Source organism: Tyto alba, unplaced genomic scaffold, assembly GCF_018691265.1.
Source record: "Tyto alba isolate M040663 unplaced genomic scaffold, T.alba_DEE_v4.0 Super-Scaffold_8, whole genome shotgun sequence".
NCBI lineage: Eukaryota > Metazoa > Chordata > Aves > Strigiformes > Tytonidae > Tyto > Tyto alba.
This window is the reverse complement of record NW_024881329.1, coordinates 2,942,901-2,966,147: the sequence shown is the minus strand read 5'-3', so window position 1 is coordinate 2,966,147 and position 23,247 is coordinate 2,942,901. Positions and strand designations below refer to the sequence as shown.

Here is a 23,247-nt window from a genome sequence, read left to right as displayed (position 1 = left end):
GTATGTATGTATGTATGTATGTATATTTTATACATACTCACATATATACATGCATATATAAAAAACGGGGGCAAAAGAAAAGGAAAAGGTGGCGGGGAGAAAAAAGAAGGTTAAGAAAATCCCGTGATGAAGCTCCCCAATATCGTCTTGGTTCAACGCTTAGTTTTGAGTTGCTCCTGGCTGGTTTCTGATGAGAACGCGCTCTGGATTCGTGAAACACTGCGCTCCCCCTACACCCTTCCCCACACCCTCCCGCTCCGGGCTGAGTTCACCTGCGCGGACAGAAGTTGCCAAGGGTAAAGGTTTCACTCCAACAATCTGCAACCTCCTTTCAGCCCAGACTCTGCAATCCCATAACTGAGCAGATCTCTCTTGTGGAGCACCAAAAAAGAAAAAGAGAGGGGGGGGGGGCGAGGGGAGGGGGGGGCGGGGGAAGGAAAAAAAAAAGAAAAAAGAAAAAAGGAAAAAAAGAGGCGTGCACTGGGGAGGTGTCTGGGGAGAAGTGGGGGAGAAACCCACTTCCTGAAGGGAGAGGGGAGGCTGGGAACCTCAAACAGGACTGGTCCTTGGACAGTCTACATCGGTTGCCTTCCGTCAACAAGTGTCCGCAGAGCACAGAAGGTGAAGCCGTGGCTGACATGTTAACTTTTCGGGATAATTCCTGGTAGCAGAGCGGAAACAAGTGGTGTCGTCAGAAACACAGAGAGAGCATGAACAGAACAAGAAACAAAACAAAAGAAACCAAAAAAAAGTAGTAGTAATAATAATAATAATAATTAATAATAATAATAATAATAGAAAACCCAAAAATCAGGAAGGTGAAAAAAAAGCAAAACATTCAAAAAAAGGGAGGAAAAAAGAAAAAAACAATCGAAAAAACCACAACCCAAGATCTGGTGAACTGGGTTTGTCATCTGTGCTACCTTTTCTTTTCTTTCTTTTCATTCTTTCATTCGTTTGTTTTTGTGTTTGTTTCTGAGATATATATTATATATCATATATAAATATATATATGTATATATATACAGTCATTCCTTCATACAAAATTTGTCTATAGACAGTTTTGTACTGTTGTGGCAAGGTATATACATCCTTCTAGTTTAGAGGCTAGCTTGCTAAGGAATATTCTTTCATTCTTTCTTGCTTTTTTTTTTTGTTTTGTTTTGTTTTGTTTGTTTGTTTTTGTTTTTGTTTTTTTTTTTTTCTAAGTTATTTAATTTTTTATGTGTTTATTTAAGGTTGGTCTTGTAGGCCGACTGATGAGACCATCTTTGCCTTGTCTTTGCCAGCAGGGTACTTATTGTCTCCTCTAGACCCATAGTCATTAGAACCGGAATCGCTCCGCTTGCTGTTTGCGCTATGCTTGGTTGGCGTGCCGGGGGGATGGCTCACCTGCCCGTTCTTCTCGTCTGAAAAAAGTTGTTTAATTACGTCAAAGAAGTTACTCAATGGGCTGCCTGGGTACACAAAACAGAGGAGACAAAAAAAGAAAGAAAGAAAGAAAGAAATAAAGAGGAAGAAAGAGAAAGAGAGAAAGAAAGAGAGAAAGAAAGAGAGAAAGAAAGAGAGAAAGAAAGAGAGAGAAAGAAAGAAATCAAGAAAAGAAAGAGAAAGGAAGAAAGAGAGAAAGAGAGAAAGAGAGAGAGAAAGAGAGAAAGAGAGAAAGAGAGAAAGAGAGAAAGAGAGAAAGAGAGAAAGAGAGAAAGAGAGAAAGAGAGAAAGAAAGAAAGAAAGAAAGAAAGAAAGAAAGAAAGAAAGAAAGAAAGAAAGAAAGAAAGAAAGAAAGAAAGAAAGAAAGAAAGAAAGAAAGAAAGAAAGAAAGAAAGAAAGAAAGAAAGAAAGAAAGAAAGAAAGAAAGAAAGAAAGAAAGAAAGAAAGAAAGAAAGAAAGAAAAAGAAAAAAAAAAAAAAAGAGAGGGAAAGAGAGAGAAAAAGAGGAGAGAAAGAGAGAGAACAAACAAACAAATGAACAATGGGGTTTTTAACGAGAAGAACATGATGAGGAGATCCAGAGCCACGTGCGTGGGGGTGTGTGGCGGATGAAGACAATGAGCAGGAAGAGGAAGAGTGTTTAGGATGGGACACCTGCAGAAATCAAGAGGCTGGGGGCATAAAGCACCTCGGGGAAGGTCCTACATTTCTCCTGAGGAGGGGGGAGCACCGCCGCCTCACCTAGCTGGAGGCACAGCACCGCCCGGCTGCAATTCCCCAGTCTGCTACTTGGACTCACTTGGCCCCGAAACACCAGTGAACGTCATGTTGGATACAGGCAAACCCCATCCCGCTGCTGCTCTTACAAACGCGGGCTATTTGTACGTTTTGCAGCCTCGCTAAGCTCTCCGGCTACACCGGGCGTTAGGTTTCCTTTGCTCGCCTTTTCTTGCTTTCCGAGTACCTCCTTGCTTGTCTTTCAGTCACTAAGCCCGAAGCACCTCAGCGCTCCAAGGGAAACGCCATCTGAAGCACGAGCTACGCCTGACGTGCGTGTTGCCACCTGCACGTGCCGTCCTAAAGCACCTTCAGATCCTTCTCACAATCAGGCACCTGGAAATGAAGATGCTGAATGCATTGTGGAAGCGGGCTGTTACGCATCTATTTCTGGGACCTACCAGGGTCAAGAACGACTTCCTCACTGTCCTGAATTTACGTTCTCTCTGCGGTACAGCCTCCACAACGCTGGCCCTCCAGCCCTGCGGCAGAGGACGTGTGGAAGGCCGTTACCGAGGAACGGCTCCAGGGTGCTACCGAGGGAAAGGGACCAGCCACTGCTGGAAATGCCCTTTCCGAGGGCATTTCTAGTCCCTCTTAATTTTCTTGGACTGGGGGATTAATCTTGAACAGACACAGAAAGGGTCGCACTAAATTCTCTGAACATGGATACTGAAGGTGTGGAGGTGATGCCTGTTCGTGATCATTAAAACCCTGCGATGCTTCTCTCAATATTGGGGCTGTTGGTTCCACTGTCCTAACGACTTCCAATCGTTTATATCCCACCTAAGTAATTCCATCCTCCAGTTCCTGGAAGGAAACGGGCTCTTTGTATCCGCCGTCCAGCGCGGTGGAGTGCTGTGAACAGTGGAACCTTTCATCATCCCCGAGATGAGAACATTCGGTCGGGGGCAAAGGGGTTTCTTCACAGCAGAGATTGCCATTTATCCACAGCTGGTGGACACTGGTGGCTTGGGGACACTGTGCTTCCCTTCACTTTCACTACAGACAAGCAAACCAGTTACCTCCTGCACACGGTAACTTGGAGCTGAGTGCTTTCTTATTCTCTAATGGAAAACGCTAGACAGACATCAACTGCTCTTACACAAAGAAAGGGGAAATTCATAACATTTGTGCCCTGAGAAACTGAATGTGTTACTCTATTTTTTCCTGCCCCGTGCTAGCCAGGTAGCTGCTGCTTTCCTCTGCGTGTTAACAGGCATTGAGAAAAATCAAACGGCTGGCCTATACAGCGGAAGATCTCAATCTTATTAACCTAATTCATTCCTTGTCTCTCTCTACTCACTGCGCTGCGGTTGACTTACTGCTGGCCCGGGCTCTGTCTGTGCATTCAGTTACACCAGTGCCACAAGCTAGTGGCTGTTCATTTCCGAAAGGGCATCATTCACCTAACGCACCGAAACCTTAGTGATGGGCCCGAACCAACAGCCAGGCAAAGCACGCATCTCAATTTCTGGCTAAGAAGAGAAGGGCTATCAAACTCTTGGTCATTTTGGGGTCAGAGCTCCGTAAGCTCCACCTGCTTCACTCCACACGCAGGCAAATGATTTGGAAGGGGCTATCTGCTCCACATCTGTGACTTCTGTTTCAGAGATTTCCCTAAGCCTCCCTAAAACTGTTGTAGGTTTGTGGTCACATGCTCTGCTGAGACTGATTTTTACTTCTTTTAGGTGGATACTCTTTTTCAATGAACAGAAAGAAAAAAAGAAAGCAAACACTCAGCCTTGAATGCAGGAATGTGGGCAGATCTGGTTCTTATGTGGCTTTGGACCCCTCATCTTCATAAGCAAATGGAATCAGCAGAGAGAATGAAAAAGAGCACTGAAAAAAATGCTGGAGAGGGAAAGACTGCTAGGTTGGGAGAAAAGGGAAGGGGAATATCTCTAGTTATTCAGCTGAGCAGTTTATTCAACAAGCTTAGAGGGAAAGAAGAGGGCAGACTAAGCAGGGCTCTGCAGGAATCAGGAAAGTTTTTTGTTTTCATGTAGACAGGAACAGTAGACAAAAGTACAACTTGCAAGAATGGAGCAATAAAACATTTAAAAAGTTGTATTTACACATCTTGTATTTGCTGAGTCCTGACACAGGATTTTTAATCATCCTATTAAAATATGCAGCCCCTGTTTCATCCACCCTTTCTCCTCCCCATGCCCTACCGGCTTTCAAGTGCCTGGAGATTTACTGCAGCAGAAGTATTTAACAGTCTGCTTTTCTTTGCCTGTACCACTAGTGGATTCCTTGCAATCAGCATTTTCAGGTAAAACTTTAATGGGAGGTAAGAAATCCTTAGGGATGTCTAAAGAGAGCTGCTGAAAAGTAAAATAGGCCATTTCACTAACCCTTTCCTTCCTTTGCCTTTTCTAGTATCTGGACTCATAATTAAATACTAGGTAATAACGCTCCCCTCTCCTGCAGTCAAGAAAGAACTGATCCTACACCAAGCAATACAAACAATCACTGCACTGATGCTGCCTACACGGCAGCTTGTTCGCCCACTCTTGGGCTGGTCTCGACATTGGTCTTTGGATAGACAAAGAGTCCTCATGTTTTGCTCTGGAGATAGGTAAACATGGGTCAGCTACGCTGGAAGCGTGAAAATGGTGCGTGGTGCTGCTCCTCTTTGTTCTCAGATCCCTTTGGCTCATACATCCAGTAAAACAAGACTTGAAAATGAAGGTGATGATGGATTAGAATAGCTTTTCCAGCAATCTTCCACTCCTAGCATTCCGTGCAAAATGTGTCATAGGCTCTTACGCCTGTAAGTCCATCTGGGGGCCTCAAAAAGGCCACCCCTCTTATTTCAGAAAGTGAGATGACATCCCATTTCCTCTGCACAGGGATGAAGGTTTGGCTCACTGATTCTTCAAAACTTCCCTGGTATTTCATGCATCTGTAACTAAGGTCTTCTTTCCCCTTGAGAGCAAATGTCCATCAACACAGAGCAAAGAAGGCGTGAAGGGTAGCAAGGGTGAGAAACCGTGAGAAGGATCAGAGGCAGGAGGGGGGGTTCAGAGCATTAGGTTTACATCTATCAGGAGGAGATGGATATGTGCATTTTTGAGTTAGACCAAGGAGCTGGATGCTGCAAGATGGGGAAGGGGAATGGGTTTGAAATCTGAAGCTTATGAAAGGGTCATGTATTGAAGGGATGCTAGAGGAACACGTTTATGGAGGGGGCACTGGTTTGTGGCACCTGTGTGCAGCACTGCCACGGCCAAAAATCATGGAAAGAAGTCAGTACTGTGAATGCATCTGAATACAACAGGCCCTGAAAGGAAGAAGCAGGGCTGGAGACAGACACAAAAATGTAAAAGGAAGATGGGCGGGTGGCTTGTATCAACCCTCACAGTCCCCAGCGTTTCATCGACTGTTCTTGGTAAGTCTGTGTGACAATGACCTAGTCCCAGTGGTGTCACAGGTTTGAGAAGCAAAGTGGAAGTGGAGCACCCAGGTAAGAGAGGAAAGAGAAAATGAGGTGATTCACTCCAGGCACCAGAAGGGACACCAGGAAAGGATGCACCTTGCAAAGAGCCTGCTCTGACCTTGCAAAAACTCTGCCCTGGCCTTGCAAAGACTCTCAGCATCCTCCACAGAAAATAACTGGAGCTGGTGAACAAACAGCTTCAGTACGAGCCCGGAGGTTTCAGCCACTGACTAGAGCCTGCTGCTTTGTAATATTTTAAGACAGGCAGGTAAGGACTTAGTCCTCTTTTCATTGAAGCATATAGCAACATTCCCACTGACTTAATGGAAACAAACCCTGAGGCACTTCCTTCTCCTCTGAAACCATCTCTCTCAAGACTATGTGTTTTTCCTTGTGGTGCCAAACACAAAGTTGCACAAAACAAACATGCCATCTATGGGATTATCCTCTGCCTTTCCTTTCTGTATAGCCTGAGAAATTGTGGGTTTCTGCATTTTTAGTTTAGGTTTTCTAAGGAAGTGAAAAATACATCTCCAGTGGAAACAGAGACACCCTTTGTCGACCTGGCTTCCCATATTCCTTCCCTTGATACTTTCACATCCTGCCTGCCTGCCTCTGCTACTGAGGTTTTCTTCCTATACTCATTCCTTTCTCTTTACCTCCTCTTTCTCATCCCTAGCTTGCTCTGTATTTCGATGGCATCTGTGGTTCCAGTGAATCATGTAACAAAAATCCAACTCCTCTCACATAAAGCATCGAAACACTCTTGATAGGTGATAATCCAGTCCCTTTCGAGCCCATTTCGCTACTCTGACAGAGTTCTAGCCCCCTTTCCTAAGACTAGGCATTTTTGCCCGTTTGCTTGGTCTCTGTTGGCAGAGTCCCTTCTGCCTTCAAAACCAGAAGACTTAAAATTGAGAACCCACTCCAAGAGTATATGCAGTGACAGGGATGACAGGAAGATAACAGTGGCCTACTCCTCTTTGTTTAGTTGTACTATCATGTAGGGGTCTTCCTCCAGACTAAAGAGCCCCTAGCCTAGGCATCGTACAAATACAAATCAGACAGATGCCTCAATGAGCCTGCCAACTACTGAAGAAGGCTACAGGAAGAATTTTTGGCTCCCTTAATGGTTGGATGTATGAGGCTTCCCTCTAGACTGGAGAAGAGTGACAGAAAGGCCACTGCAATGTCTTGCTGGAGGCCATCACGTTGAACTTCCTCCTAGTCTATGAACCCATCCTAGGCCACCTGAAGTGAGCTGAAGAAACTGCAGAAATCCCAAGATAGGTACTTCTCTAAAAATAGAGGAAGCCAGGAAAACATTTCAAGAGACACAGACGTGGTTTTTACTGGATTTATAAATTGTCACAACAGATTGACCGGAACAAGTTTTCCCATTTATTTCTTTCCCCATTTACATGATGGGACCATTGTTTTGATTTCATTTCAGTTTAGAACTCGAAAATGGAGACAGACAGTCCACAGAACAACAACTCCAGTTTCTTAGCAGGACACCTGAATTGCAACTGGGAAAGGTGACTTCCAAGGGTAACAACAGGGATTATTTTCCAGAGTCCTTAGACTCTTGACAGTAAAAATGCCAACTGAAAACAGCATTTGCAGAAACAGACCGCAGGGAGGAACTACTCAGATTATCACACTCTGCTAGCACAGGTGCCCGTGCTACTGGCAGGAGGTGGGAACTTTCAGTTGCTACACACCTGCGCAGAGCTGACCAACCAACCTGACACCTGAATGCTCTATAACCCATCCTTGCTCTCACTCCCCTAAAACATCCCGTCTCCTCTGCAGGAGGGCAGCCCAGTATTTCTGACTAGCCAGAGGCGTCCAGATGGCCACGCTGCCATTTCTCTCTCCTACACACACAGAGAAGCTGAGATCCAGTTCAGCTGCTCCGGTTGCAGACAATATAACCGAGACAGGTAGCTCCTGGGTAATGAGTTCGAGAATGATGAACACAGGCAGCAAAGACCCAAACAGATGAGGCATATTTCCTTGCTGCTACCTTCTACAGAGCTAAGGCATGAGTAATTAATCAGAAAACAAAGGTGTCCATTACTGATGAATAGCTCTGGTCAATCCAGCACCATCACATAACATTCAAAAAAGGAGATAATGATGATGGAGAGGAGGGAATCATACATTCGTTTGGACAGCTGGTGGCACTGAAAGAGCAGGCAAGGATAGTGGTGGGCTGAAGAGATCCTGTTGTGGAATCATGCTGTTCTGGCAAACTGGCTGATAAAGGACTCACCCCAAGAATTCCTTGTAGCTGCCCATCGTTTTACAAAGATCTGCCTGCACGAGCTCGTGCTGGGAGGGGAAGCTGAGATCTCCACTCGTAAAGCCACAGCAGATGATACTATTGCTGCTACCCATTCTCTTAGAGACTTCTGCTGCTTCATTCCAATCTTTTGTCTATATACATGTCAGAAATGTCATGGCACTTAATAATATGATTTTGTCTTTTCCTGACAGATAGATGTTCAAGTATGATCTTAGAGGTTTTAAGTTCTCTGACCTTTTCCTGAGGAGAGAAATGACCGGTGTATGCTGGTGAAAAGTTGCCTCCTCACTTTCTCTAAATCAATCCCTTCAATATATGATTTAATCTTCTGGGGGGCCATCTCAAATTTAGCTTAGTACTGCAAGCAAATATTGACATGGAGTATCCTGAAGCACTGCCTGCCATAAATAAAGTACTGTGATCTTAATTAAGAGAGAGAGATTTGTGGTTTCTGCATTAGATATTATTACAGAGAAAAAGGAAAAGATCTTGTAAAAATCTACTAATTTTTAAATTAAAAAAATTTAAATTAAAAAAAAAAAAGACAGTAAAAATCTAGCCATAGCTGTCAAAACAGGATCTGACATGTACCAAATAGTTCAATATATTTGGATTCATCCTTAGTGCCAAGTTGCCATTTTTGTTGCTACCTTCTTCTACAGTGCAAAAAACATGAGCCCTGAACTGGAAAAGAAGTATCTCCCCCCCCCAACACTAGAATGAAGAGATATGACTATAGTGTGGGGGGGAGTCAGCCATCCATTTGGACAGCAAAGGATTCTAGTAGCATGGACAAGGATAACTGGGAATCCTGGCTTGAGCTCTTTAGAAAATCAGACTTCTCTTACTTATTGTGATCCACCCATTATGAATAAATATGTGATCTTTCAGGTGGGTCTTCTTCCTTTTACTTCTCATTTGGGTCACAATTTAGACAGAAGAATCAGCCGTGCTCAGAGAGACCAGCAGCCAGCACATTTTTCAGAAGTGCTAATAAAAAAAAATATTGTTCTGACTACCTCACAGTGTAACAGTGGTGAGAAGAACCTTTCAGCTGGGAGGGCAGCATATGTTTTTTTTCGGCAGGTTTCAGCATCAGTGTTTCTGCCATCAGCTACGACTTTATGAATGCAAATCACCAACCTCCTCTTCCATCAAATAGCTACTTTGTGAGAAGCAGGATTACTCTAATTAATGCCAATATGGATCAGGATCACTTCCAAGAGCAGCAAATCCAGACATTTGCTGCTGCTAGTAACACCAACAGTCTCTAAATTAGCACTCACAAAGCTACATGCTGCAATTGCAACCCAAATGTGATATAGCCAGTTTTAAACTACAAAATGTCTCCTAATTTCTCACATAGTTTGGGATGCTATTGACATGGGCTGGCGTCTGTATGAATCAAACTGTGACTGCAAGGAGCTACGAAGAGAAGCCTTTACTGCAGTGCAATTCCCTGTGTGCACAGAGGATGCCTGGCCATGGGGGACAAGGTCAGATGGCTCTGAACAGGAAGCTCTGTCAAGTCCTAAACACTGGAAGCAAGAGATTTGAGTGAAATACATTGGAAAGATATGAAAGGCAAGTAGATTTGCTGAGCTTCTGCTTTGATCAGATCGTTCTGGTGACAGCTACTGGTACACGCAAGGATCCATCAAGCTTCTGGTTTAACTGTGGTGCCAGGAATCAATGTTTCAAATTGTCAGCAGCAGCACAGGATATTTAAGAGGAAACATGAAGTCTTCTGGCCAGCCTGTTGTCACAGGGTTATGGTCTAAGACTGTGCAGGAACACATGTTTGTGCAGTGTTTAACACGATAGCATGATTTGACTGGAGCTGCACTGGTTATATGTACTAAGCTTTTCCTCCTCTTATCATCACACAGTTCCATGGAAGTGCCATTGATGTAACTGAAGACTTTCCAGAGAGTCATGACGGATGAAAAACTGCAAGTGAAGATTGCCTTACTTGGAAATAAAATTCAGTCCCAGACAGCTACAGTGTGGAGACTGGAAAGTTTACAGGTTCCCTGGCGTTTCTCAGAAGGTAAATTCAAGAATAAGGTAGGCTTTTCAGAGCTTTCTGCCAGCAGCCAGCACCTTGGCGAAACGTACTTACTAAGGACTCCAAAAAACTGGGGATGGCTGGGAAGGGGAGCTATCAAAGGCTATACACTAGATTTACGATTGAGTCAACCACCCAAAGAACTCTCAGCTCACTATTTAAAGGACTTAAGGTCATTAAAGTTTGTAAAGACAGACTGTTTTCTGAACAAGGACTACCATGGGCTTCCGTGTGGTGTGTGTCAGTGGCTCCAGATCCAACCTGCTCAACCTACAAGGATACTTCTTTCTAATTCCCAGCTTTGCAGTTGAGGTTGGAAGGCTCTACAGTTTGTCTATTATCTTGATTTTTTTTTTTTTTTTAATGTAAACACTCTGCAGAACCTATTAGAACCTCATTGCCATTTATACAACCTATTCTTCAGTGAGGTAGACATAAATATCAGATTAGATGGTAGTAAACAGTTCTCTCTATCCTGCCTCAGAAGAAACAGAATCCAGCTTGTTCTTCTACAGCTGTGTTGATTTTATAAGGCTTAACGGCAGCACATAGGGTGGTAAAGCTTATTTGCCACTAAACTGATTTGGCTCTGAATACACACAAGAAATAGATCAGCTAAGTTGGAAGGTATCATTCCTATAGGCAATTTTTGGGTTGCAACTGCATTTTAAATGAAAAGGTTTTGATTTTCACAAGGTAAATTTAATCTGATGAACAGACAGGAAAGACTTCATGGAAACCAGTTACACATTTTCGACAATAGAAATGCCCGTTTCCCTGATGAAATGGGTGGAAACAAAATATTCCACCCCAACGTGCATTTTAACTTTATTATGAGCCAAATTATTTTCTTCTATTGTGAAATACTAAGAGCTGGCAGCAGTTTTCTTGTGTGCACAGGTAGGGTTGATACAGCAGCTGTTATGTCATTTGGATCTTGGCAGATCCTGTGACATACCTCTGCTGTTCAACATTAACTTGTTTTTCAATGCCAATGGCTATACGCAAAATCACTTCTCAGATTGATGACCACTGCTAGCAGAAGACGAGATAACATTTAAAGGACTAAATAAATTTGCCTTGCTGTTAATTACAACATTCACTGGTTTATAGCGGGTGAAAAGATATTCCTCATTTCCACCAGAGCTTTCACATGGCCGAACCAGGCATTAACGCACACGATTAGCTCTTCCTGCTCCAGTGTTAATGACTGCCTGTGCTCACTCTCAGAATATAGAGCAATGATGAGGTAAAAAAAAAAAAAACAACAAACCACATAGTATAGCTTTTCTTACACTATTTGTTGTTACTAGATGAACACTGTGTCAACTTCACAGGGGGCTGCCCATCCTCAAAGTCATAGAGGAAATTTTGCCAATAACAGGCTAAATGCTGGCATCGTTCCCTTCCACTCCCCTGTCTAAATAGTGGGTGAGCTCTCCTGCTCACGAAATAGCTTTTCACTCATATAGGAGGGTGGAATTCAGCGTGGCGCAGTCACCACTGCTTATGCTGTGCGTGAGCACACCAACAGATATGTGATTTAAAGGAAGCAGCTCCATTAAACCCCTATAACCCATCCCTTCTCTTCCCTGGGTGTATGTATGTGTTCTGTCTGTGCTGTAGCTGTCAGAAAATAGCCTCCCTGCTGGCCTTCACCTTGTCCTCTTTGTCCCTTCTTGGATTGATGCTGACACTGTGACAGCTGGAGGGCCTGCCTGCACTGGGAGTGAGCAGTAATGCTCTCTACCCAGAGAACGCAGAGTACTGGCTGGTTATCTGTGTAGCTCAATTAATTTGCAAGCCATCAGTAGAATCAGCATTTCAATATTTTTCATATGATGTGAATGCCAGATCCAGGCAAGAAACAAAGGCTTGAGGGAGAAGAGGGATTTGCTGCCTGATGCTTTCAAGAAGAATCTGGAGGTCTGCCTACAACTTAAGTGAGTCTTCATGAGGAGATCAGAAATGGTATAACCCAAAAAACTCAAATAAGAAGTCAGATGAACTCCTTTCAGAGCAAAGGAAAAACTCTCACCAGCAAAGCTGCAACTTAAGGGAAAGAGATCATGTGAAATACAGGAAACAGGCCAAATTCTGCCTCAGTCACCCGTGCATAAACCTAATATAGTCTCCATCGTGACAACTTTCCTTTGTTGTTACAGACTCCACAACAACTCCAGAACAACCTTCCTCTCAGTTTACGAAGAGATGACGCAGGAGTCGCAGGACCAGCTGGAGAGCGGTACCAGCTCAGTGCTCACTTCCCCAACAGCTCGTGTGCCCTTTCACAGAGATCTCGGAATTCAACCTAGATACCAGAATGGAAATCTAAAGAGATCAGAGTTCTCTTGTACAGAACCTTTCTGGACAAGTAGTAAGACAAAACCCTCTCTTATAGTATTTGGGTATTTCCACTGTTGTATTTGGAGGAGTCAGTAGGGGCACAGATAACGAAAGAAAGAATACAATCCATGTGTGGATAGAGGGGAGGGAAGGCAAGGGACAAGTTAGCCAAAATTCATGGAACCTCAAGCAAGTTGAGCTGCAAGTTTTGCAGGAAACTCTTCTTTTTTCTCATGCCTAGCAGAATTCTGAATCTCCAGTAGGTTCACTACTCCTCCAGCTAAACATACAACATCCTTCCCCAAGACCAGACTGGAACTTTGACAGTTTACACTAGCTAAGTGTCTGACAGATAATATGCAGTGTGCCTTATGGAAGATTTAAAAGGGTCTTACCCCAAGTATATCTGGGGAGGAAGGGGGTGGATGCAAAATGGAATTAAGTAACAGCAATCCTGTCTCAATAAATAGCAGGAAACCAATGGAGACAGCAGCTAGCAGGGCAGCATTCAGCTTCACTGCAGAAAAGGGACTGAAGAATCATGAGTCAAAGGCAGCAAGTAAACAAAAGAGGAAAAAAAAAAACAGGAAAGAAAAAGAAAATCACTGGCCTGGGTTACGGTGAGGGAGGGAATCTCAAGTGCAACACCACACACTTGGGCTATGAAGGGGAAAGCTGTGGGGGAGCCTGTGCATCTCTGCATGGATGGGGAGGAACAGAATAAGGGGTATATGCTTGTGTCCACCAGGTAAGTGAAAGACATAGTGGGCCGTTACGGGGTGGGTAGTCTTGAGAAGAGCGTGGGAGAGCAGGGATAGGGAAGGGGAACGGGTGAAGGGACAGGACGGCGCATTATTATGTTGCTCAGCAGGGGCTGGGGAAGGAGAAAAGGCAGAAGGGAAGGAAGTTCTTACCACATTTGGAAAGTCTGCCAGTCATCAACTCCATACAGTTAGTGGTGTCTGGATCATAGAGCGGAAAGAGGAGGGAGGGAGGGAAAAACATAAAAAAAGGTTTCCATACCTCTGTGCATAAAGTAGTAACTTAGCACATTATTACCTGAAGCAGGAAACATATACACATCTTGGTCTTTACACAACCCAGGCCAAATTCTGCCACCCACTGTATGCCAGTGCAAAGCTGGCCCTGTGACTGAGAGCGGACACTGCTTCGGTCCCACTGCTTTCACCCACCTCTTTACCACAGCTACAGGTATTTATGAGATGTGGGAAATATTCTGCCACCACCTGAGCAAACTAAAAGCCTTGAATACTTTGTGTCACCTGGCCAGCTTTGCAAGTTAGCCTGCAACAGCCAGGAAATGCCCAGCCAGCTGATCTACGCACAACAAAAACCTGGCGAGAGGGAGGAAATGCAGCACTGTGCTATTGGACACGGAATGAGAAGGCTACTTACACAGCTCAGAAATGTCTTTTAGACCCCAAAGGGTAACGTCCAAGTTCTCAACATAACCCTGCCTCTCTCGTCCACGTGTAGCCTCTTACTCCTCTTGCTTTCAACATCACTATTCGCAAGGAATAGAATTCTGGAAAGGGTGGCAGAATATGGCCCTAAGACATTACTTTGTGTACAGCTCCCATTGCCACAGCCTCTGGGTGCTCCTTACTCAGGGGCGATACGCAGAAGGAGCTCTGCGTGTCAGCTTTACAGCAGAAAGGACCAGCTCAGCTGGACGCTTCCATGTGGAACGTGCTGGCGAGGCAGATCTGCTGCTGTCAGCCAGGATTCCCTTGCATTTGGGATCTAAATCACTGTGTCCACGAGCGCTGGGCCCAGTGGAGCACTCGCCGTTGAGCAAGTGGCTAACAGTTAAAGCACTCAGTTCAGTCTCAGATCTCCTCTCGCCCGGCCTCTCAACGAACACTTGCGTATTCAAGAAATAGGCTGCTTGGAAATACGCACACGTATGCTGGAAGCTTCTCACTGCTAGCAAGCTCTGACTACTCCCTGTCTGCTGAAAAGTCTGCAGGAGGGAGGGAAGGACGATTTGTCGGCATTCCTCTCCTTAAATACTGAGAAAAGTAATTTCAAAAAAGGCGGAAGGGGTGCTGGATATGCCTAGGTGAGCTGAACCCATACGTATGTTTTCTGATGCAGGCAGGCCTGTGCTGCACAGATCATCTGGGAAAGCATGGAGCGGGGAGAGCAGGTGCTTGGTCCAGTGGCACTGGTCAAAGCATCTAATACCAGTTATATGCTCTCCATCCCTGAGGTTAGAGGTGGGCTGGCAGAGGTCAGTGGGAGATGATACCCATGGAAGGTTTCTCAGAAAGGCACAAGGCTGAGAGAAAGAGAAGGGGAAAAGGAAGGAGGTGAAGGAGAATAGAGGATTCAAGAACTGGAACAAGGTACCAGAGGTGTCAGACAGGCCCAGAGTTTACCTGCCTTTGAAATTCTTAGGCTAGTCTGACCGAGTAAAGGCAGGTTAAGCTCCCAAAATACATTTCTCCCCCAAGATGCTTAATAACTCTAAAAAGTGCCTACAGCTGCTGATTGAGCCAACGACCAGAAGTCACAGTCGCAAGTTTGTATAGCTTTTTTTCTTTAACAACTTGGAGAAGTTTGTTGTCTCATGACTTTTAGTGAGTGGTTCCTGTCCAGCCCCCTCCGCGTCAAGTACCCCTTGTTGTAATGCAGTGTAATACAGATCCATAGTGGTAGAGCTACAGAGCATTCACCCAATCATCAGCAGAACTGTTGCTCTGAAAGAACACCTAAGAGCAAGGAAAGACTCCAATATGACTGAAAGATTGTTTCTGACTCCCACCTCTACCACCAGGAATTTTCCCTTTAAGTGTATCCAGACTGACTGGCTGCACAGTAACTAGCAGTCAGGAAACAAAAAAGGTAGTATTTGCATAATGTCAGAGTAGGTAAACGTTGTGGCTGGTTTACTAAGGTTCTCCTGAAATTGGTATTTCTGCTTCCTTGTTAACAAATTAAAAATAATCATGTCTCCTCAAGTCATTATTTCGGAATACTGTCTTTTTTTCTAAGTCACCTGCAGTCAGCATAGCTCTTTTTAGTATTTCATTTCAAGCTAACTGTGTAACAGGTCTATGTACATTAACTATGTGATTAGAATGCAAACTGACAGATCTACAGCAGGAATAACGGACTGTAACATACACTTTTTGTCAGCATAACATCTTGGGCTCTGTACCCCATTTTGTTCCTAAAAAACTACATTTGCAGGTTATAGAATTGTTTTTGATGGATAGGGAAAAATACAATCCTTTTTTTGAAATATAAGACCATGGAAAAACATCAAAGAAATACTAATAAAACCTCTAATTTCTCTTTCTTAAAACTTTTAGGCACAACTATAATTTGCATTCTCTATCTTGCCATGGCCAGTCTCAGGAACTGCACAGGAATTTATTTTTATTATTCATGTCTTTCCAAGACACGATCGGGTTGTTTTTCCCCCATTCCTAAGGCATAACAAACATGAGCACACCCGGAACAGTAGCTCGTATCGCATTGCCTGAAAGAATAACGGAGTTAATATGCCTTCAGCTTCTCTGTATAATAATTACTTCAGTACTTCTTTCATTTCCATCATATTGTAACATCTGCTTTCGTAAATACTCTATATGATAAAATATTTCATCATTTTAAAGTAGAATTTTCATTCTAATTAGAAAGCCTTAGATTCTTGGCAGCCAGCTTCTGCTCTTGGATAATAATCCATAATGCCGTGACTGTGGGATCCAGGTGTTATGTGAGCTGAATAAAGCCAGGGTCCAAAGGCCTTTAGCTGCCTGAGAAGCGTCGGTGGGTCATGTAACTGCATTTTTAATGTGTGCTGTTTAATTTTTTAATTAAAGCATAGTGGCGGTGTCAGATCTCAATTCTTCTGATGATAAGGCAATTCCTTATTTCACAGAGATTGCTGGCAGTCACTCACGCTTTGGATTTGACCAAGACTCTTTCAGAAATGACACCCAGTTCAGTTCATTAACAGATGGCAAATGCTTTGGTTAAAGTATGACCTTCTTTCAAAAGGCTAAACAAGCTCTGTATCCATTAAAAAAATGCTAGTGTTCTGCTGAAATTTCTTCCCCGATTTTCTGTTTTCTTTAATTTCCGTGTTTCTATTCTACGTAAATTTTACAATCAAGCTGCCTGGTTTGTGATGCTTCTGGTATCTCTGAGACTGAGACTTGTCCCAGCCCAGGAAATCTCACCCAAACAGCTGCTCCTCCGAGATCTCCAAATCCAGGGCTAGATGCCAGAAAGCACTGAGCATCTCCTGCCAGATGCTCATAGTCCCCAGTACACGTTCCCATTAAGGGAGATGATGTCAAGGGAGCCACCAGTTCCTTTGGTCCGAGGCAGTCATCATCTAGATTCAAATTCCCCAGCGTTTGGGTGCTTACTTGAAATTCACTGTTTTCCTATCAAAACTCTGGAGAGCTTGGACTTTTTTCTACACGCTTGATTTCAGGACTACTCAGTTAATTTTAATGAAGTCTGTTTAGCAATAATACTAAAGCTGTTTAGCAAAAAACCAGCGCTCTGCCAATCCAACCAGACATTACATTTGTAGGTGGGAACCATGATATCAAGATGAAGTGATTGTCCCAGACACTACAAGAGTGGCAAGATGTAAAGGATCACACAGGAATGCAGGAAACAGGATAAACCTGGGACCTGGATGATCCCCGGATAAAACTGACGTGTGGTCCAATTCCAAGCTGGTGTTTACACAGCCCTGTTTTGAGTCTCTAGCTGGAAGTTTACCTTGCAAAGCACTTCATTTGCTCCTTATTCCCTTTCCTGTCTTGGTGTTTTAATCCTTCGCACATTGGGAAACTGTAAGTTTCTTACTCGTTTTTTTTTTTTGTTTTTTTTTTTTTTTTCCAGCAAATTAGCCAACCTACAGCTCTTGTGAGCCATAAAGATGAACACCCAGAATTCACAAATCCATACTCTAGCAAAGATTTTTGAGTCACATGAACGTGCCTTGCTTTTTGAGACGTACACCAGAACAGTAAGAGAGCTTGGGTGCGTATACAGAAGATACACACAATAAGCAAGAATTTGCACTGCCCTAGTTTGAAGCTGGATATGGTCTCTAAACACTTGCTTATGCTGATGGAAGGCATTTTCAGCAGTAACGCTGAGATGCTCTGAACTTTGAGATGCCAATGGTTAAGATCTGATGTGAAGCCAATAAATCTAACAAACAGAAAACCTATCACAAAGAAGTTATGAAGGCTATTTCAGTATTGCTGATTGCCCAGAACACGGGGAAATGGGAAAAAATAAGAATATGCAGCACCTCACACTTAAAACCAAAGCCCAAAGAGGCAAGAAAATATTAGGGAAATAAAAATTGATACCCTGTGAATGATCACAGATGGCTTTTGCATGTCCCTATTCACCAGCTGTTTCTATTAGTCTTTTGTGCAAAGGCACTAGAGGAAAACAGATTATGATTTAATGGAAAGAGTATTGGGCTGAAACAAAGGCACAAATCTGAGATATTTTCCTCTATGAAGAGAGATCCTTTTATCCCACCGAAGGGCAGTCCTGTCCAGGGATTACCTAAGCAGAGACTGTGAGTATAAAGCTCCTGGATGGAGCCATACGTGGAGGAGAGACAAGGCCAGCTGCTCTCACAGACAGCGATACTCACTCTTGGTCCAAAAGGGACCGTCCTTTCACAGCCTCGCTGGGCTTAACGGATTCTGTGATACCAGGAAGAAGAACACGTGGACAGCTACTCTGGTGCAGACCGAAGGCCAAAAGCATCCAGCGCTCTGCCTCCAACAGCAGGCACACACAGACACGCAGGAGTGGGACAGCAGGCCAAGCACACAGAACACCTCCTCCTAACGCTGCCTCACTCTCACCACTTGCAGGTCAGAGATTTCCCGAGCCTGCTGCGGTTTCTCTGTTTAGCAATCCTCATGGAGAGATCTCTTCCCGGGTGTTGTTCTTCTTCCCTGTGAGTAAGAAGTACTCAGGGGAAGATGAACACCTGCAAGCTCCTCACATTCAGAACCTGCTTCAGCGAGGAGTTTCGCAGGTCTTACATTACATGAAGACATGCCTTCCAATATTTTTTCGGTCCATGGCTTCCACTACTTCCATATGATGGCCTCCAGTTCTTTCACTGGGAATTAAAAATGAACAATCAATCCCTATCCACTTGTTCTATGCCAGTCATGAGTCTCTAGACCTGGTATTGTCTCAGCAGTTATACCACAGAGGATTCAATGTCCTGAAACACTAAGGTAAAAGGCTGACACGTTGCACTAAATTTGGCCAACTGGACGGTAGATTTTAGAAATATTACATTAGTTTTTGGGATAGGTTGCAATTATTTACACTCTTATTCAGGTAAGGGAGGGAAGCTAGTTTCCTGCTTCAGAGTATATTGGAAGAAATAAGCACAGCCAGACTTAGGAGGAAATATGGAAGTGAATGGAGGAATATCCAGGGGGAAGGGAGATTATAAGGTGCTCAAGTGCGACACAGAAACACGTCTGCCTAAATCAGGTACATATCAGGCTCACATACACACACACACACAGATGCATGGGCAACACGACATCTACAAACATTGTTGTGAGCTGGAGGAAATGAGAAAGAGGAAAGTGCGTTCTGAAACCCAGGCAAGCCGGCTTAGTGGGCTGACATGCTGCATAACGGATCAAAGAGGGGCAGGAGAGAGAATGTCAGTGCCATATGCTTCTTAGGCCTTGCTGTTCTGCTTTATACTGTGCTCCCTGAGTCTTCCCCTTCTGCAGGTCTCACTTTACCTGCATGCACCTTCCACAGATGGTTTTCACCATCCCACCTCTAACGGCACCTGAACTAAAAAGCAGGGGAGGCAACTGCACAGAGGATATGAGCTAGGAAAATCTCCAGTGCTGGGTCAGTACTACTGGCCAGAGCCAGCAGCATCCTCAGAGCCATGGAGGAGGAGAGTCAAAGTAAACCGTGAGCTCGTTCTGTCACAGCAGGGGACTGCTGACAGAGTATCCTCAAATCATGAACCTGAATAGGAGTCCAACCACCACAATTCCCGTGAGGTGTTCAGTGCTGGGAATATGGGAGAAGAAGAAAACCAGAGAAGACTTTGCCTTGTTTCTAGTGAGAAATGCTGAGGAATTCCACTGCAATTTCTCGGAAGCTCTTGCACACATCTTCCCAACCACAGCCACCCAGATAAAGCGAGGTGCTGAACGTGAACTCTTGCTGTCCCTTTATCCCTTAATTTCCCCTTACTCTTCTCTGGCTGGGGATGTGAACCACAGGGCCTCCCTTATTTGATGACAGGTTGTCCCTTCTTGGTAACAATCCTTTTTCTCCCTCTTCCTTTTCTCTTTTCCTTGTACTCTGCTCCATACTAAATTTTTCAAGTTGAATTACCCCTCTCCTTTTCAAGAGACTTGAATATTCCTGATCAGGCACCCTGTCTCTTGTGAGCCGCCTTGCCTGGATAACTCCCTGGCTGAGGGAATTCTCATTTTTAAGTTTCAAGAGACCATTTGTTTTAGTTTTGCTTCATGTGGAGTTATCCATTCCACTCTGGTGTTAAAGATCAGGCTGGGTTTTCCCTGCTAGAACGACATGCTCTCATGTAGCTTCAGGCAGTAGGAAGAGATTCTGTGTCTATAATATGATTTTTCCATTCCAGAACCAGAGCGAAACTGTAAGTCAGATACATTTCTCACAGCACGGTTTGCCCTAAACATCTCCCTGAGCCTTAGTCACATCAATGGTTTCTATTCCTGCTATAATATGACTTTGTTAGGGAGATATGCTGCTTCACATGCAAGTATGCAACAGGGTTCAAGTCTTTCTTGAGAGCCTCAGTAGCTAGCATATACTAGGGTGAAGATGTTAAGAGAGATCACCATGTTATTTACTCTTTTAACAGTTTTTTCCTCACCAGAACATAATGGTACGCTTCTTTTCCTAAGAAACAAGGAATGCTTGAACATTGTTCATGCAGCAGGAGTAACATGAACTTGACTTAAAGGATGCTTTTCTATCTAATTCCTCTCACTCCCACTTGGGCCCAGCATTTCCCAAGAGGAAGGGCTGGCAGAAAATTCTGGCTGCTTCCTTGAGTTTGATTTAATTTCAAAAGTCCAGATAGCAAAAGCCTGAATTGACCATAGTTCTAGTATCCTCACCTTTCCTGTTTCCTAACAGAATAACCCATGTGCTGGGCACCCTTGCAATCCAGCGTGCAAAAGGTCAGGCAGTGCTGGAGGGCAAAAGCAAAGTGGAAAATAATATTTCCTGAACTGAGCATACTTCTCTGTTATGTAGCAAGCATACACCCTTCTAGATGGAGTTATTTTATCTTCAGCTGCTAAACCCACAGTTAGACCAGAAGGATGTAACCCGTATGTGCAATGAGCCAAGGACATCTGGGACTTAGCTGCAGGATGCAATGCCAACTTCATTCCCCCACTTTTGTCTTGGCTTGTTCACACAAAGGTCAAGCACAGAATTTGGCTCTTACATATAATATCTAGTTACCACCTTTTCATCATCATACAATGGGAAAATTCTTCCCACTCCTGCCTCTTTGTCTTCTTCCTGCAGCCTCTGCTCTCTGCCTTGCTCCTATTTCTTCCCTGTACCTGTACATTCTTTCTGCTTCTCCCTATTTTTCCTTCCCTGAAGCATTCCCAATAGCTAAGCTTCCCATTTTCACCTTCTTCTTTGTTCTGTCCTTCTAAAGGATAGAAGAGTTGACGCCGGTATTTTCTCTGTGTGTGTGTGTCACCACTAGTGTTCAGAGTGAACGTTTGCTACGGAATGGTGGGATGAGGCCAGTTTCTGTATTATTAGTTCAGGCTGCCTGCAGATTCAGAATTTTGGCACTGCACAGGGTCACACACGTAAGGCTTTCTTTACCACTGTGAGGAATTGAAATTTACTTTAAAAACAGATAAAATATAGCTTCTGCAGAACCTTAGTATATGATCTGTGCTACCACAATACTGGGCCAAGAATTTGATCACACTACTGCAAACTATTAGCCACCTTCCGACCATCTGAAAATGCTGCTGCTAATGGCTAAGTTAAAAGTAGCTCTCGACTTTGTTCTGGGACCCTCTGAAGTCAGAGGATTCTAAAGCATGTCTGAAGGCTTTGAAAACGAGGTATCTTCTAGCACATGTCCCTATTCTGGGAGATTCTGGAACAGGAGAAAAACTGGAAGATCTGTTGATGATGCAGTTTTTGATGGAGAAGTGGGCAAATGGCTCTTTGGGCGGGAGGAGGGCAGAAGCTGCTCAACTGGGGAATGCACTGGGAGCACTGGAGTGGGAATGAGAGAGGGAGGAGCAGGGTGGGTGCGGGGAGTTACTGCTCTGTCTGAATGGAGCTCGTTTCTTGCTGTAATCAGAGGGATGGCTTCCCTCAGCCTCCTGGTACTGAGAGGCACTTTGCCTTCCTGTCCCTGCTGAAGCAAGGTGCTCAACAGTAGAAACTACTTACCTGATAACTGCTGCACTGAAGGCTGGTCATGTGTGCTTAACAACTGTGCCTGAATGGTTTCTACTACCCTCTTAAAACGACGGCTTGGACCTGTGAGGAGAGAAGAGGCACAAAGGGTTGTGAGAGGAGCAGGAGCCGAATCCTCATACCACCCAGGCTGGAGGGAAAGGAGCACAAGCACCTTCCCTTCAGGCTTGTCCCCCAGAGTGCACCGACAGCGTGTCTGTCCTTCAGCTGAAGGCACTGCTTTGAGGAACTACTCTGCAGTCCCCACGTTAATAGGGATGGTGGTGTGCTGGGCTTAACAGAAGGACGGATGGCTTCTGGGCTCCTTTTGTAAACACAGAAAAGGTGGGAGGGTTGATTTGTCTGTTTTAACCCCTGTGGGGGGCATGGGGCCACCCAGAAGAAAAGGGTGATTGCATGTTTCTGTCAGAAGGAAGAAACCAGTGGCCTCACAGTGCCCAGTCGAGACACTGAAACCTCTGAGTGGAGCAAGGAGACAGCACAGGGAGATCTGTCAAATCTGATGCACAGAGCAGCCATTTTAGCCCTAATCATGGTGGTGGCAACTTCACCTCTTTGCGAATCTCCTTCCCTCCCTGCACTTCCATCACCACCGACATTTTTGTTCCTGATGCCCTCCTTGCCCCTCTCTGAATTTTCCCCTGAAGTCAAGACAGTTATATTCTTTCCCCTGGCAGAGCTCTCTTTGCAGGCCCCTATATCGGCAAGGACTTGCACCCATTTTACAGCTTTGCCATGGTTACCTGATAAAAGTGTGAAAGTGACAGAATAGATCCCGTTCTCCTTCTGTGCCTCTCCCCCTTCTGTGTATGTTATGTCCACCTGGAACTTCACTGGCTTCTGGAAGACAGCAGGACCTCCTGTGGACTTATACTCTGCACGGAAACTTGTCTGTGAGATGACACTGTGACTGAGGCTTGGAATCTGAAACAGGATGGCAGAAGGAGATAGTAGAAACAGAGCCCAAACGGAACAAAATTGCAAAATTCTATTTAGAACAATACACGTTTCCAGAGTGGGTAAGATTTGCTGGATTTGCGTCTGGACTTGACTTTGTAATGTACAGAGTGTTCTTGTGAAATCAGTAAGAGTGCAGGTTGCTTGGCAGAAGAATGCACCACTCCTTACAGGACTGACCTAAATTTAAAGGTTGAATATTGGTGGGATACCAAACATGCTTATAAATTTACACATGCTGCACACTTCATACACCCAGTCTTTCTTTTCCTACTCATCCACCAGTTTTGAGAAATGCCTTTTGCTGAGTGAAAACTGATATTAAGGGAGGGCGTGTAAAAGTCAGTGGGATATAAGGCTGGATATAAAAAGCCACCTGAGTAGCCTGGCC

At 44.3% G+C, this 23,247-nt stretch overlaps 1 protein-coding gene across 21 annotated transcripts in view; it reads right to left on the bottom strand.

Moving 5' to 3' along the window:
- Positions 1-215: 215 nt before the first annotated feature.
- The window catches only part of BRSK2 (BR serine/threonine kinase 2), a 317,500-nt gene continuing 294,468 nt past the window's right edge, over positions 216-23,247 (bottom strand). For 8 of the 21 annotated variants that reach the window (XM_032984942.2, XM_032984956.2, XM_032984943.2 and 5 more), the window contains 5 exons: positions 22,643-22,823; positions 21,873-21,962; positions 13,292-13,339; positions 1,393-1,457; positions 216-661 (listed from right to left, as the gene is read on the bottom strand). In XM_032984942.2, coding sequence (XP_032840833.2) covers positions 332-661; positions 1,393-1,457; positions 13,292-13,339; positions 21,873-21,962; positions 22,643-22,823 — 714 coding nt within the window. In that variant the 3' untranslated portion in view covers positions 216-331. Of the gene's footprint in view, positions 662-803; positions 1,458-13,291; positions 13,340-21,872; positions 21,963-22,642; positions 22,824-23,247 lie in introns of those variants that run through there. The other 13 variants (XM_032984952.2, XM_042784514.1, XM_032984962.2 and 10 more) reach the window with 8 other exon arrangements.